This window comes from Beta vulgaris, chromosome 6, assembly GCF_026745355.1.
Source record: "Beta vulgaris subsp. vulgaris cultivar EL10 chromosome 6, EL10.2, whole genome shotgun sequence".
In the NCBI taxonomy this organism is placed as follows: domain Eukaryota; kingdom Viridiplantae; phylum Streptophyta; class Magnoliopsida; order Caryophyllales; family Amaranthaceae; genus Beta; species Beta vulgaris.
Window position 1 is genome coordinate 56,101,572 of NC_079207.1, and position 15,900 is coordinate 56,117,471.

A 15,900-nucleotide genomic window follows, 5' to 3' on the forward strand; every position below is an offset into this window, starting at 1 on the left:
TTTTTTTTTTTTTTGTGACAGGGGTTTGAGGTTGTTAGAGCAACTCCAATGGTTGGGGTGAAGGACTTGCTAGCAATTAAAAAAAATATGGAGCAACTAGCTTAACCATTGGAGTAGGTTGCTGAATTTTTTTTTGCTTAGCAACTTGGCTGAAGTTAGCTAATTTGCCCAAGCAAAAGATGTGGGGCCATGTTGATATTGTGGAGAGTAAGTATTGTGTCAAAAATAAAATACAAAAGATAAATGACAAATGGGACCTACTCAAGCTAAATGGAGTTTGGCTAAACCATTGGAGGTGTTTTGGCTTAAAGTATAGTTTAGCTAGATAAATCTAGGTGGCACTTTAAGCCAAACTCTATTTTGCTTATCATTGAAGTTGCTCTTAGATAGTCCAACAGCACAAATAGTTGACGCATGACGCATCACATAGTCACACGCCTAGCTTTGCTTGGGCTCTTATTATTGGTTCCAACAACGCTACGCATTTATTTTGCCTAACTTTATACTTGTCTCATCATTTTTTTCTCCAAATCCCTGACAAAACAATAACATAATTTAGGAAACAAAATAAAATTAAAACTTTGTGGTCGAGTGAGGAAACGGCGTCGTATGTTTCATCTTCTTCCTCCAGACTTTCTCTCTTTTACTCCATCATAAATCATAACTGAACGTTATCGAAGAGATCGTCGGATCTACAGATGTTAACACAGTCAACACTACACCTTCAGTGCGACGTTGTTTCTTTCTACATCTCTCCTCTCCAGGTAATTTCAACTCGATTAAATATAGTAATGTAATTTAACAAATTTATCATTTTCAACTATCTTTTAATTATTTTTGCATTGTTCAATTAATATGGTACCATATCAATGTCATGCAAGTTTTCATATATTTATAATTTATATATTTGATTGAATGTGAATAAGAATGTCGGGAAATTATGATTCTGAAATCAATCCAGAAACGTCAGCAGCAAATGATGATGATGTTGTTGTCGGTGGTAATTCTGAGCCAACTAATAACCAGGTAAAGTTTATCAATATTGATTAATGCTTCTATTGTGCTCCCTAATTTCAGTTCTACTATCTAATTAGTTGTATAATTAGTAGTTTTTGGGATTTAAATCACTTCATTTGTTAGACTAAAGAAATTTATTAAACAAATGGTACCAGATTGGATATTTGTTAGTTTAGCTGGTAAAGTGTATGGAAGTTTTGTTCATGGTTTTCGTGGTCGAAACCTGTTAGTTATGGAATCATAGAAGAAACGGGAGGAGCGAGTGATAGATATATTAGGATGAATGATTGAATAGTGGCTCCCCTAAGAAGTAAGGATGAGTAAAAGATTCATTGTGTTTGATTTTAGGAACATTGTAGTCTAAACTAATATAGCTACTTGAACAATCTGTATCTCTTATTATTGTGAAGTATAGGAGACCAGTAATAGACTTGGAACATGTTTGGTTCACTTTTTTTTTGGGCTCCAGGAAATGGATTGGTCACCGATTTCCTTTCTTTCTTTTTTTGGTTCAACCCCTCATCAATTATTTACCATTACTTGATGGTAATGATTTCCCCTAATTTGTTACCTTCCCTTCCCCTCAAGTTACAAAACCCAATATTTGGTAATGGTTACCATTCCATTTCCATTACATGGCTAGAACCAAACATCTAAGGTTACCATTGTTATTTCCATTCCTTTCCTCTATTTTTTTTCCCATTCCCTTTCCGTTTGATATCTTGAACCGTAGGACCCCATAGATCATGTTTGCCTCAACATGTTTGCGCTCTAAGAAACTGTTCAATAACCTAACCCTTCTCTTCTTCATGAACCCGTTGCCATTTCTTGGTGCGCTAGTAAATTGGTAATGGACTCCCTAGTTTATTTACCTTCACTCTCCCCGCAAGTAACAAAATTTATTTCTTAGTACTGATAGTTACCATTCCCTTTTCATTCCACGGCTTGAACCAAACACCCAATAAAAGGTAACAATTTTTGTTATTATTCTCTTCCTCTATTTTTTCCCGTTCCTTGTCCATTCAATATCTTGAACCATAGGACCCCTGAGATCATGTTTGGCTCTAACATTTTTGGGCTCTAAGAAACTGTTCAATTACCTAGCCCTTCTCTTCCTCCTGAAACCGATACCATTTCTTGGTGTGTTGGTAAATTTGTAATGGACTCCCTAGTTTATTTATCTTCCCTCTCCCCTCAAGTAACAAAATTTATTTCTTAGTACTGATGGTTACCATTCCTTTTTTATTCCACGACTTGAACCAAATACCCAATAAAAGGTAACAATTTTTGTTACTATTTCCCCCCCCCCCCTTTTGATTCAATTCCCTCTCCATTTCACGACTTGGTTCAAATAAGCACTTAGAGCGAATAGGAAACAATGTCTCTATTTGCACAAAAAACTCAAGTTTTTTGAGGCATTGGTTTGATGTTGTTGTTTTCTTGATGTAGCACGAAAAAGGTTGGGGTTCTGAAAACGGAAATGGGGAAACCTTAGGTCCGAGCTGTTGATGAGCTCCACTAGCAGATAAATGGCTAGGATTTAGAGGATGGATTTTTTTAAAAACGGGTACACTTCAGGCCTCAACCATGTTTGTGCTGCATAGTTCTTGAGGATAGAATCTCAGGTAGAAAAGCCATTGGTCTTTTTTGGTGAAATCTGAAAGATGTTGGAAAGATGATGAGTGAAGAGTGATTTTTATTGTATGTCTTGATTTTTTTGGGAGTGAGTTATTTCATGTATGTGCTTATCTTATGCACTTTGTGGTAATAATCCTTTGGAAACATTGGATTAAGTTTATCTTGTTCTGTTCTGATGCAGGAAATGAGCTCAAAGGAAGCTAATTATGATAGTAATAACAGCAATGATGATGGGGTTATAGTGAATGCGGATAATAACGGGAGTGGTGGGGATTCCGATGGGGTGGTGGTGTCTGAGGATGCTGGGAGGGAGGATATGTTTCTTGATGCCCCTGAGGATCTGGGTGTTGATGGGAGAGATTCATCAGCTACTTTCACTGAGGCTCATGGGAGCACAGAATGGGATGACGACAGAAGTCATGAGCTCCGAACTCGATTTAGTGGATTGGACAACGAGATGCAGAATGATTATATGGTGGATGAGATGGAGAGACTACGAGCCATGCTCGATAAGACTGTAAATGAGAAAGAAAGCATTGTGAGGGAACACAAGGTGTTCAAGTGTTCTCACTTAGTTCTTTCTTGAAAAAGTTTGTAGTTTTAGATGGCGTTATGATTTTTTTATGTTATATTGCAGGATGAGATGGAGATGGCTGCAAAAGGGATTGCCAATCTTCGAGATCAGATGCGGGATTTGATAAATAAACAGTTGTTGATAAATGAAAACCAGTCTAGATCTCATGATCAGTTTCATCCAGATGTAGACCAAACACCACTGCATGATATAATACATGAATGCTCGATGTTTATTAGGAATGTTACAGAAGAGTTACAGGATCTGAATACAAAATCTGCAGAAGCTTCAGTGTCACATGAGGTTGTCAATTCTTATATGAATGCAGTTCAAAATGAATCGGCAGAGGTTGAGTTTCAGAAGAATCAGTACATGGAAGATGCTACAAACAGGATCCTGAGCTCTCTCACATCTGTTGTGTACGTAGGGAATTTATTGGATAACTCTCTTTTAGGGAGGATAGCCCATATTGAGCAAAGTGTTTTTACCTTGATTGAAAATTATAACTGGTTCCTTTACCAAGGAGATCAGCTAAGGCAGTGTTTGACGCAATTGAAGCCTGATATTGCGGAGCAGACTGATTATGGGGTGATATTTGCTGCAGCAAATGAAGAGCTTCTAGGGTTCAGAAAGAAGGAAACAGATTTTGTTGAGAAGATGAGTCATTTGGAAAGTGAGAACAGTCAATTGATGGAGCAACTTGACGCACACAAGGCAACTGCTGACTCAGCAAATGCAGAACTTGAAAAATTGAATGCTGAACTCGAGCAGGAAAAACACAGATATTCTAACACCAAAGAAAAGCTTTCCCTGGCTGTGACTAAAGGGAAGGCGTTGGTCCAGCAGAGGGACTTGCTGAAACAAACTCTAGCAGATAAATCAAGTGAACTTGAGAAATGTCTTGTCGAATTGAAGGAGAAGTCAAGTGCATTAGAGGCTGCCGAGTTAATTAAGGAGGAGTTGGTGAAAAGCCAAATGTCAGGTGCGTCGTTGCAAGAAATGCTCGTACATAAGGATCTAATTCTTGAAAAGTTAGAAGATACTATACTTCAGAGTGGAATACCGGAGATATTGACATCAAAAGATGTAACTGAAAGAATCAGATGGCTCGTTGATGAGAGGAATGCATTGAAGGATGTTTCCCTGAAGTTCCATCAACTGGCTGATGCCTTGTTGTCCATTGATCTCCCAGAAAATTTTTCCTTTTCTGATCTTGAATCTCGTCTTGGTTGGCTTACAGAATCATATGATCAAGCAAAGATGGATGTTGGAAAACTGCAGGATGAAATTACTAGTACAAGAGAATCACTTACTGAAGCTGAGGCAGAAGTAGGTGCATTGAGAGTGGAGAATTCGAGGATAAGGGAAACTGCTGCCAGTGAAATGGACCACTTAATTGCTTCACTTTCCACGGTTCTCGTGGAGAAGGATTATGTTAAAATGGAGTTGGAAGATATGAGCCACAGATATGAAGCAGTTATTCATAGGGAGCGTCAAGCTGTATCAGAAAAGGATGACATGTTAAAGATGTTGCTAGAGGCTTCTGGAGTCACAGTGGCTGATGGGCAACCTTCTGAAACAGGTGTGCTTGTGGAACAATGCCTTGCAACAATGAAAGACCGAAGCAGTTCAACTCATGATTCATCGGAGGTAAGAGATGAGTTTTATCAAATCATGCAGAATCTCTTGTATGTTAAGGACCAAGAGTTGGCTCTCCATGAGAAAATATTGGAATTAGAGACTGAGAAAATGAAAATGGATCTGGATAAGTTGTGTATTGATTCAACAAGGGCTTCTGAAGAAATTGCCACTCTCAAGGAACAGAAAGAGAAGCTACAGAAGGATCTTGACCATACTGAGGAGAAATTGGCTTTAATACGGGAAAAATTAACAATGGCAGTGAAAAAGGGTAAGGGATTGGTGCAAGAACGTGAGAGCCTGAAGCACCTTATTGATGAGAAAAGTTCAGAAATTGAGAAGTTGAAGTTCGAATTAGAGCAGAGAGAGCTTGCAATTAGTAACTATGAGAGCGAGAGTAGTAGGCTCTCTGCACAGGTGCAAGGCATTACAGAGTTAGAGGAAGATATTATTACCCTGAAAGATCAACGAAATCAACTAGAAAGGGATCTCACAGTGAGCAACAAGCTCTTGAATACTCTGACAGAGTCTATAAATAGCATTGGTTTACTTGCTGGGTCAAATTTTGCAGAGCCTGATGAAAAGTTAAGATGGCTTGCTGGGTACTTTGATGAGTGTGAAGTTGTCAAAGCACAAGCTGAGAAACAGTTAGAGAATGCAGTCTTTGAAGTTGAAACATTGACTACCAAAGTCTCGGATGCACAGTCCATTATCAAGTCGCTTGAAGATGCACAGGCAGTTGCAGAAGAAAAACTTTCTCAACTTGTTGAAGAGAAGAGAGAGCTCAATATTGGCCTGATGTCTGCTCAAGAACAACTAGAAAAAGCAATGCAGGAGGCACGTCTGTCTGCTCAAGTTGGTGAAGCTCAAAATTTGCTGGAAAATGCTCTTGCAGTGGCAGAAACCAGTGTCGTCAGGCTTGGTAAGGAGAAGGAAGAAGCTGAATTTAGTAGAGCTGTTGCAGAGGCTGATTTAGATAAAGCAAGATCTGAAATTACTGATCTTACCAGCAAATTGTCTAATACTGCCACAACTCTGGAACAAGTCTTAGATACAGTAGCTCAATTAAAGACCACAGTTGCCATGCTAAGTGATGACAAAAATGATGCCCAGGCAGTTAGAACTACATTGGAAAATGAACTAATGAACCTTAAAGAGGAAGCTGACACCCGGGATGGCAAGCTGCAAGAGGCACACTCAAGCATAAAATCTCTCAAAGATGTACTCTCGAAGGCAGAAAATGATATATCTGAACTGGACAATGAAAAGAAAGCTGCTGAACAGGAAATATCAACTTTAAGTGCCAAACTCAGCACCTGTTTGGAGGAGTTGGCTGGAACTCATGGTAGCTTGGAGAACAGGTCCTTACAGCTTTTTGATCACCTTAAAGCACTTGAACCGCTTGGGGTAGATGATTTTCTACACTCTGCACTGAGAAAATGCTGCAAGTCAAAATTTGAGAGCCTCAATGAGATGGAAGACTTATTTAATAGCATCAGGGGTCAGTGTGCTAAGTTGAGTCCAGATTATGTTCCTTTTTCAGAGGTAACATGCAATCATATGCTCGTAGTTACTACTTTACTATTTGCATTAACTGTGTTATATATTTGATATTCTCGTATAATCTTTATTTAGGGTGTGTTAGTACTTAGTTGAGCTAAATTCTACCTATTTTCTTTTTGGGAGTATTTTCACCATTTTTTATCGTCTTGCCTTGTTGGTAACTGTTTTAGTTTGTACTCGTTACTGAAAAACAGCCGTGTCAATCTCCTTAACACGCCTCTTCGCAAAAAAAAGACAAGAAAAAACCTTTTGAAATTTTTTTGTGACTCTGTAGGCTAATTCTAAAACTTCCAAGTACAATTGTCAAATAAAAGTTCAAGCTTCATATATCATGCTTCCTCCATTTCTTTTTTTTGTTCTTAAATGGAATGTCTATAATTCCCGCCAATATATAATACAAAATATATTATAATGATTTATGAAAGATCCGTTTCAATGTGTTATCTCGAAATATCAACTCCTTGTAATCTTACACACTTAATTAGAGCTGTTAACACTTAACGTTTGCCTTAATAACTGTGAAAAATAACCAGGAATAAAGGAAAGAAAAGGAGGGGTGTAATTTTAAGTTCCGTGTCCGTTAGTTTCCAGGTATTAGCTGATCTTCCATTGGTGCTCCTTTAGAAATCTTAATTTTTTTGGCTTTTCACTTGCTCAATTTTCAGGAATCCTCTTGCCTGACAAAGTTACTATCAACCAGCCCTGATGAAATTGTTAATTTGGATAATAATGGCTGCCATACAGATGCAGTAGAGGGTGATGATATATCTTTATATGTTCAAAAGATAGTGGAAGGCTTAAATGTGAGAAAGAGGACCTTCACTGAGAATTTTGATGGTTTTTCTTCCTTTCTGAGTGAGTGTGATGCTTCTGTTGTGCGAGAATTACAATATATGAGCAAACTGATAGCATCTATGGTTGAGGGACTGCAGTGTCTGGATCAGAAGGTGAAAACCGTGGAAACAGATTACCAGACTCTAGCGAATGAAGTGACCCCTCTGAATGATGATATTTCAGTTTTGTTGTCTGCTTGTAGTGAAGCTACACAAGTGTTGCAGTTGGAAGTTGACAAACGAATGGCAGAAATCACTTCATCTCATGAGCATGAAATGGAAATTGAGTCAAAATTTAGTGAAAGCAGGCATGGCAAAGCTACTGAGATGTTGTTATCAGCTACAAGAAAAGCTTGTGATGTGTGCGAGCAATTGGAGAATTCAAGGAACAAACATTCATCAGAAGTCGAGGAATTGCAGAATAACCTGAAAGAACTAAAAATAGTTGCAGACAAGACTCTCGAAGAACGGGATCTATACAATGGGAAGGTCTGTGATTTGGAGAATGATTTAGCAGCACTACAAAATATCTGCAGTGAGCTAAGGGTTAAGCTGGAAGATTATCAAGATATTGAGGTTAAGTTGAGGGATAAAGATGTCAAGATATCATCACTGCAGAGCAACTTGACACTGAAAGAGAAAGGTAAGCTTGATGACTTTTTACATATTTCTGTCTATATAATCCTTCCACCTCACAAAAGTTGTCCGTCTCATATTTTGCGACTCGCAATATTGTGAGTCTCAAATGCCTGAAGTAGATTTTGTTGGTGGTACGGAAGGGTATATGCATATCATGCTTCATTGTTTCTGTCGTCTATTTCAGAAGCAAGAAAGGCTCTCGTTTGGGCATCTCATATGAAAAACCTTATGGGCAGAATAGATAAGATCGAAGTTTTAGTGGAAGATTCTCAGGGTGGGGAGTCAGAGCCTCAAGATTCAGCCCAATTCAAGAAGCTGCTGTATGTTATTGATAACTTTCCTGTGTTACAGCATAAAATTGAATTGCTTTCCCGAGAAAAAGAAGAGCTACAGATCGTGCTTACAGATCAACATCATGAGACTGAACATCTGAAGAAAAGAGTTCAAGAAAGTATTGGCCATGAGGAAGAATTAGCGACGGTTAGGAGCAAAATCATCAATATGGAATCTGGTCTTAATAAAATCATTCAGAAGTTTGCTAGCAGGAATTTGATTGGGAACCAAAATTCTGTTATTACGGATGATCTTTTACAAATATTAGAAGAACAGGTAGTGACAGAAATCTCAGAATCTGAAAATCTGAAATTCAAAGTCCAAGAACTCGAATTAGAGGTAAAAAAGAGTATTAGTAGTGATCTGGAAGTAGCAAAGCTTAAAGGACAATTATTAGATCTGGAGGCAGGTGTGCAAAGAATTATCACGAATTTGGGAGGTGATATAACTAAGGACTTGAAGCCTATCACTATAAGTGATCCTATACAAGTTTTGGAGAAGATGGTAATGGCAGTTATTTTGGAAAGTGAGAAGATGAAAGCAAATGAGAATACATTTGGTTCAGAGATCTGGAAGAACAGCGACGAGCTAGAGTTAGCTGAGGTTAAAAGTCAAGTAGTTAATCTTGAAGCGGGTGTGCAGAAGATCATTAAGAAGTTGAGAGGTGATGCAACTGGGGACCATAGACCTATTGCTACTAGTGATCTTTTGTTATTGTTAGAAAAGATGGTCACGGCTTTAATTACAGAGTCTGAAATTTCAAAATCAAAAGTCAATGAACTTGATTCAAAACTGTACGGGAGCCAGAAGGCTGTGGATGCATTATTATTGAAGGTGAAAGAACTTGAAGATTCATTCCAATCTAGGGTTTTTCCTCCTGATACTATCCAGGAAAGGAGCATCTTTGAAGGACCCTCACAATCACCTGCATCTGAGATATCTGAAATTGAAGATGTGGTAATTACCTTCTCCCTAACATTGTTTATCCAATGGACTTTTTGGTTTATCTTAATGTGTCATGTGTCATGAGTTGGATTGTTGGATTCTGGATAGCTTTGCTCACAAAGATTGCTTTTATCACTGTAAAACACTTGAGGGATTATGGGGTCATATGTATCTTGGTTATTGATTTTACATTTGGGAATATAGTTAGATCTTCACGAGGATTGGCATGGTTCTCTTTTATAAAAGTTTTGAAGTCTGATTTAGTCCTTTCTCACTCTATCAGAAATCATGTTTCTATGTCATTATGTGTCTCTGAAGAGTGATTTAGGTGTTACTCATGATATCGCTGCAGAGAAGTTTGTTAGAATTAAATGCTGCCTGCTTTATGACTGTATTTGTTCATACGTTCTGCAGGGTTCCATATCAAAAGCTACAATTTCTCCTGTTCCATCTTCCACTCATGTAAGAACAATGCGGAAGGGGTCAAGTGATCATATTGCTGTAAATATTGATTCAGAATCAAGTTGGTTGATTGATAATGAAGAAGCAGTTGAGGATAAAGGTCTGCAAAATAATTGGCCAAGAATTTTCTGGTATTCAATAACTTTTAATCTGGGATGATCATTTCACACTTGTTTTTGCAGGTCATGTCTTTAAGTCTCTTAATATGTCGGGTCTTGTTCCACTACAAGGAAAGATGTTCGCTGATCGGCTTGATGGATTATGGTAGACTTTTATCTCATCTTGAAATTTATTTTATATATATATGGTTTTGTGGGAATTGTGGCCAGTATTTACATGGCTCAATCTCACAAGTGATAGGACAAGGTGATGAATTGATGGAGAGAACCGGTCATTGATTGAAAATATCATATTTTGTACCAATTTTTTTTAACATTGCGCATAATGCTCCTGCCTAACATGGTGGAGTTTGGCGGTTAAAATATAGTACAAAACTTAATGGTAGCAATTAAAGAGACATAGTTTTAAAGTACTTACCTTCTTAAATTAAGTGATGAGAATGAGATCTAAGTAATACAACTATTGTAAAGCCTTTTTCCTGGTCAATGTGACAACTAATTATGGACAACATGAGTAGATACTTGATAGTATTGGGAAATTTTATTGAATCATTTAAGTGAATAATTTATAATTAAATTTCATAGCTGAAAGCTTGCTACTACCACGACATCCGTGTTGAAAAAGGGTACAATTTGGTTACTGTCTTGGGGAAGTTGATGTTATGGATTTTGACAGTCCATTATGAATAAAATAGCTAAATGCTGATTTCTCAAGTAACTTGATAGACAGATATGTTTAACTGCTACTGACCGTATCTTATTCATGCAGGGTGTCTGGTGATCGATTGTTGATGAGTCGGCCAAGAGCAAGGCTTGGCCTTGTTGCATATTGGCTATTCTTGCACATGTGGTTATTGGGAACCATTTTGTAACGAGTTTGGCTGTAGTGATAGATATCTAGGCGACACACAACAGCAACACTATCTATAGTTAGAAATGTATTAGTAATAGTGTTAATAGCAAATTTATGATTAAATCGGATGATGTTTATAGTCACGTATTATTCATTATTCTTTTCCTGCTATTCTGTTGCTATTCTGTTGATTTGTTGAGGTCCTGAGCCTCCAATTGATTAGTAAATGGTGTTTGCGGTCCTGATCTTGCTTCGCGGAGCTCTAATAATCTGATTGCGTTGGTATGTATATTTGTTGCGTTCCTTGCCTTACAAATTCGAGTCTGGAGAATATGAAGTAAATCATTAATGGCTTGTTAATGGTAATTAAGATCTAAGGACCACAATTGTAATGGATTTTAGTGTTGAGGACCATTCGTGACCGCATATGGAATTGAATTGCAATGCAAAATCCATACCAAACAAGGACTTTTATTACCACAAGTGGATTATGCCCGTGCATACTGCACGGGGTCGTTATGGGTGGTGTTATTTGTGAGCATAATGTTGTAAGTATTTGAAAATAGAAAATGTTGGGAAGTAGAGTTATGTGTAGAGGAACATACAGAAGTTTTAATATATACATGTTATATACATGCCAAAATATCTTAGCAAGATAAAATTATCTTGCTAATGTTTGCATCTTCAAAACTATGAAGTCATCTAAGTGCTAAAATGTTACAAAAACTCTGAAATTTTCAAGTACTCAGAGATATACTGGTTATATACTTTATTATCTCTTTCACTAAAATAATAACTTTTAGGAACTTCATTAATATACAGCAAAAAAAAAGTGGGCATATTTGCTTAGATCGAAGTTTTAACTGGAGGTTCTAGGCAAGCCATAAGTGGGAATTTGAGTAGGCAAAATTTCTTCTACTGCAGCATCAAGGAAGATTTTGGTCTAATTATGACATATCTCTACTTGTCCCACTCAGGCACATTTTTTGTGCAAAGTTGCCACAATCAGCAAATTTTGCTCTGCATGACTTTAGACTTACTGATCTCTGAAGATGGCTAAGATCGAATAACAATACAAGTCAAACTCTCAATTTAAGCATCCACTGTTCCAAAATAATATTTTGGGAAAGAAACATCAAAACAGAGGAAGAGGAATTTACCAAAATTGACAACAGTGAAGCAAATTAGATCAAAATGGAAAACAGAGGAAGAAGAATTCACCTTCGTATTTGCACGTGGACTTTGTACTTGTAATTCCTAAAATCTACAGATTTAGAGGATGCTGATTTATGGGATAATGACAAACACAAATCCAAAGAACAAAAGATAACTCTGAGTAGAAATTCAGTGGGCTAATTTTTTGAGGTGGCACAAAAATAAGCAATCCATGTGGATGGCTTTTGATATGGGAGCAAAGCAAGCAAAAGAACCAACCTAACCAAACAAGCACTCTCACGAAGCAGAGAGTTTTGTTTGGTTAGGAACACTCTCTCTTTTATTATTGTTAGGATAGACAGAGAACTCTGTTACAATTTATGGCTAATTTTGGGAATTGATCGCATTTCTTAATAAGCACACATTGAGGAGTCCAAATCTTCTAGCTTACTATTTTGTAGCAATTTATGTCGCTTAATTGTATTGATCAACATCGTCAACTTTAGTCCAAAAATTTCGAAAAAAGATATGAAAAATTCTGTAATTAATAGCATGAACCAATGAGGATGAGTGTCTCAAATAATGGTACAAATCACTACAAAAAAAAAACTCATATAGCAACGGATTTTTGGCGACGGATATATATCCGTTTCTCATTTAGAGACGGAATACTGATAATCCGTCTCTAAATTTATTTAGAGACGGATTTTAAAAATCCGTCTCTAATTTAGAGACGGATTTTTAAATCCGTCTCTAACTTTAGGGACGGATTTTAAATATCCGTCCCTAAATTAGAGACGGATTTTTAAAATCCGTCCCTAAATTAGAGACGGATTTTCGAATCCGTCTCTAAATTAGAGACGGATTTCTAAAATCCGTCTCTAACTTAGAGACGGATTCTAAAAATCCGTCTCTAAATTTCATTATGAATATTTTATAACGCTTCTTTAATTTAGGGACGGATTTTAAAAATCCGTCTCTAAGTTAGAGACGGATTTTACAAATCCGTCTCTAAATTAGGGACGGATTTTTAAAACCCGTCTCTAAATTTAGATATGATTATTTTATTGCACATCTTTAATTTAGGGACGGATTTTGAAAATCCGTCTCTACATTAGGGACGGATTTAAAATCCGTCTCTAAATTAGGGACGGATTTTTGAATCCGTCTCTAAATTAGGGACGGTTTTTGAATCCGTCTCTAAATTAGGGACGGATTGTTGAATCCGTCTCTAATATTTCTTCGACATATTACCAATATTGCGTAGAGAAGTATACAAGTTGTATTTGGTGTAGTTGGTTGGAGCTTCTTCTCGTTTCTTTGAGGTCACAAGTTCGATTCCTACGAACAGCGATTCTTGCGACTGTGCTTTCCCTTGTAGAGCTGAACCGGGTTTACTTAAGGGATATTCCAAAATGATAATGAGATCAACTTGAACTAGGTAGGGAATTAGGTGATTAAATATAATCATGATAATATTAGGAACTATCGTGTTATTAATTTCGTTATATATATTTCTCATCTTTTCAGCGAATTTAGAGACGGATTTCGGAAATCCGTCTCTAAACTTAGAGACGGATTTTCCAAATCCGTCTCTAAACTTAGAGACGGATTTTCAAAATCCGTCTCTAAGCTTAGAGACGGATTTTGGTAATCCGTCTCTAATCTTAGAGACGGATTTCCAAAATCTGTCTCTAAGCTTAGAGACGGATTTCCAAAATCCGTCGCTAAACTTTAGAGACGGATTTCCAAAATCCGTCTCTAACTTGAATTAGCGACAAGGGTTTTAGAGAGGGATAATATCCGTCTCTAAATCCGTCTCTAAGCCCATATAGCGACGGATTTGACCTATTTAGGGACGGATTTTGTCCGTCTCTAAATAGACGGGACAAAAGTTTTCGGGAAGTTCTACATGGTATCTCCCAACTTTTAAATTTTCTACGTGGTAGCACTTCTTAAAATTTTTTTATACTTGGTAGTCTTGAACTTTTGTTAACGTAAATTTCGTAGCCTTCTTAAGTGAATTCTGTTAAGTTGTCGTTAGTTTTGACATTTATTGGTCTTGCACGCAAATTGAGACTTTTTCGACACCTAAGCGAGTATTGTATTTGGGCCCTCTATTCCCACTATTGAACTCCAATGATTTGTGTGTCGTCTTCATGAAGGTTTGCAATGAGCCCACCGTTCGCATTTCCTACTACCACTTTTCGGGTCATTCACTCTGTTATGGCTTCTTTCATCTTCAAGGTCCCATCTTTCATGAAGGTTTGAAGTGTTTCGTTCGGGAATTCAAGGTGGACACTTTCAATGATCGGGCTTACAAGATTCCATGGGAACGTCTGAATCCTCGTGTGAAAAGAGCAGTGGTCACTTATCTGGATGCCAGTGTTGATAAGGGGTACTGGTGGTTCCATTTATTAGGCCACTCATGATTCAAAGGGTGACATGCTTGATAAGAAATCCAATGCAAGTGGATCCCTGGTCCTACCACTTCAAGTGATCTTGACTTTCAAGCTTTAGTTGAATTTACTTCAGTCAAACCAAAAGTTGGGAATTTTCACACAATCTGTAATGATAATGATGATAACATTTTGACCGTTTTACGGGTGGCAAAAGGAGTTGAACCTTCGAAAGAAAACATGAAAGAGTTTGCTAATACTGTGGCGCCTCAACTCCAGGAGAACTTCCCCCCGGATACAAGGAAAAATATTTTAGACCAAACAACGGTTTATTTTTCCGTCTGGACCGAAAAATCAAACATTTAAAATCTTGAATTTAATTAGGACCATAATAAGTAGGTTCGCCCTTATGCCTCCAAAATCTCAGAACGGGGTTACCAACCAACAAACAAATTTCAAAATTTGATCTAATGGCGGTCGTATCGTAGGCCTTCCCCCAATTGTTGACAATGAAATCTTAGAAGCCGCATCGACTCTGCTCCATATGAAAACTGGTTCCCCGTTTCCCATGGGTAGATCTCTGTATTTGGGCCCCTATTCCCACTACTGAACTCCAATGATTTGTGTGTCGTCTTCATGAAGGTTTGCAATGAGCCCACCGTTCGCATTTCCTACTGCCACTTTTCGGGTCATTCACTCTGTTATGGCTTCTGTTGTAGCCTCAAAATCAGCGGCTATAAAGGTGACACGTTGCTCCATCACAGCCTTACAAGTGGCGCTCACCTATATTGGAAAGTACATGGGACATCAGTTTGTATGGGCTAAAGTACACTAGTCTGAGGAAAAGGTTTTCTAAAACCCTTCTTGTGGCCCAAAATTGTACTTAGGCCTAGTGATGGTAAAGCCTATTTATGTAAGAGGGTGAGGTGTACTTTCCAATACCTGCCACGTGTCACATCATTATTGCTTAGTCAATCAGATTCCCCCAAATTAGGGTGACATCAAAGTACATCAGTCATTTCGAACAATATAAATAGTCCTTGAAATGAGGGGAAAGGTGTGTTTTTCAGAGGATAGTACTGTTATTCTACCATAAATTCTCTCTCTCTCTCTAATTTCTCTCTCTAAAAGTTCTTATATCCCTGATACCTGACTTAAGCTTCGGAGGGGGAAATACCACCCAAACCTCAAGGGTGGGTCCCTTTTTGCATGTTTCATGGCAGAACTCAGGTCCGGGATTCGAGTTCAGGCGTTGTTACACAAGTCTCCAAGTTAAGAACCTACTATTGGGGATCATAGTATTGATTTACTAGTTTTGCACTACGTAACATTTGGCGCCGTCTGTGGGGAGACGCAACAATGACTGATTGTCACTCATCCAATGTTGCTAGGAACAGAAGCTTTGAGATACAAGTGGAAGATACAGTGGGTGATGAGAGGCCACCCCAAGGACGAGACAGGCCTTCTGCTGCCGTTTGTCTCTATGGGGGGAGTAGGGGCCCTATCATCCAGGAGAATCTTGACCGTCCAGTGACAGCTGGTCATTTGGAAAATGTCTTGAACGACTTCCAAGCTAGGATGGCTGCTGTCATGGAGGAGCAAATTAAAAGCAATATGCTGTTTTTTCAGGTTAATCTAGGGCAGGATGCTGTGTTGCCGCTTAGGGGGCAGGATGCTGTGTTGCCGCTTAGGGGGCAGGATGCTGTGTTGCCGCTTAGGGGGCAGTCCCAAG

At 38.1% G+C, this 15,900-nt stretch overlaps 1 protein-coding gene across 1 annotated transcript; it reads left to right on the forward strand.

Annotated features, from left to right (window-relative positions):
* Positions 1-447: 447 nt before the first annotated feature.
* LOC104897240 (trans-Golgi network-localized SYP41-interacting protein 1) lies at positions 448-10,771 on the forward strand. Its single transcript, XM_010684080.4, has 9 exons — positions 448-764; positions 927-1,026; positions 2,837-3,208; positions 3,293-6,412; positions 7,096-7,906; positions 8,087-9,192; positions 9,595-9,742; positions 9,825-9,906; positions 10,531-10,771. The coding sequence occupies exons 2-9, from the start codon at positions 928-930 to the stop codon at positions 10,631-10,633; spliced, it is 5,841 nt and encodes a 1,946-aa protein (XP_010682382.2). The 5' UTR covers positions 448-764; position 927; the 3' UTR covers positions 10,634-10,771.
* Positions 10,772-15,900: the final 5,129 nt, after the last annotated feature.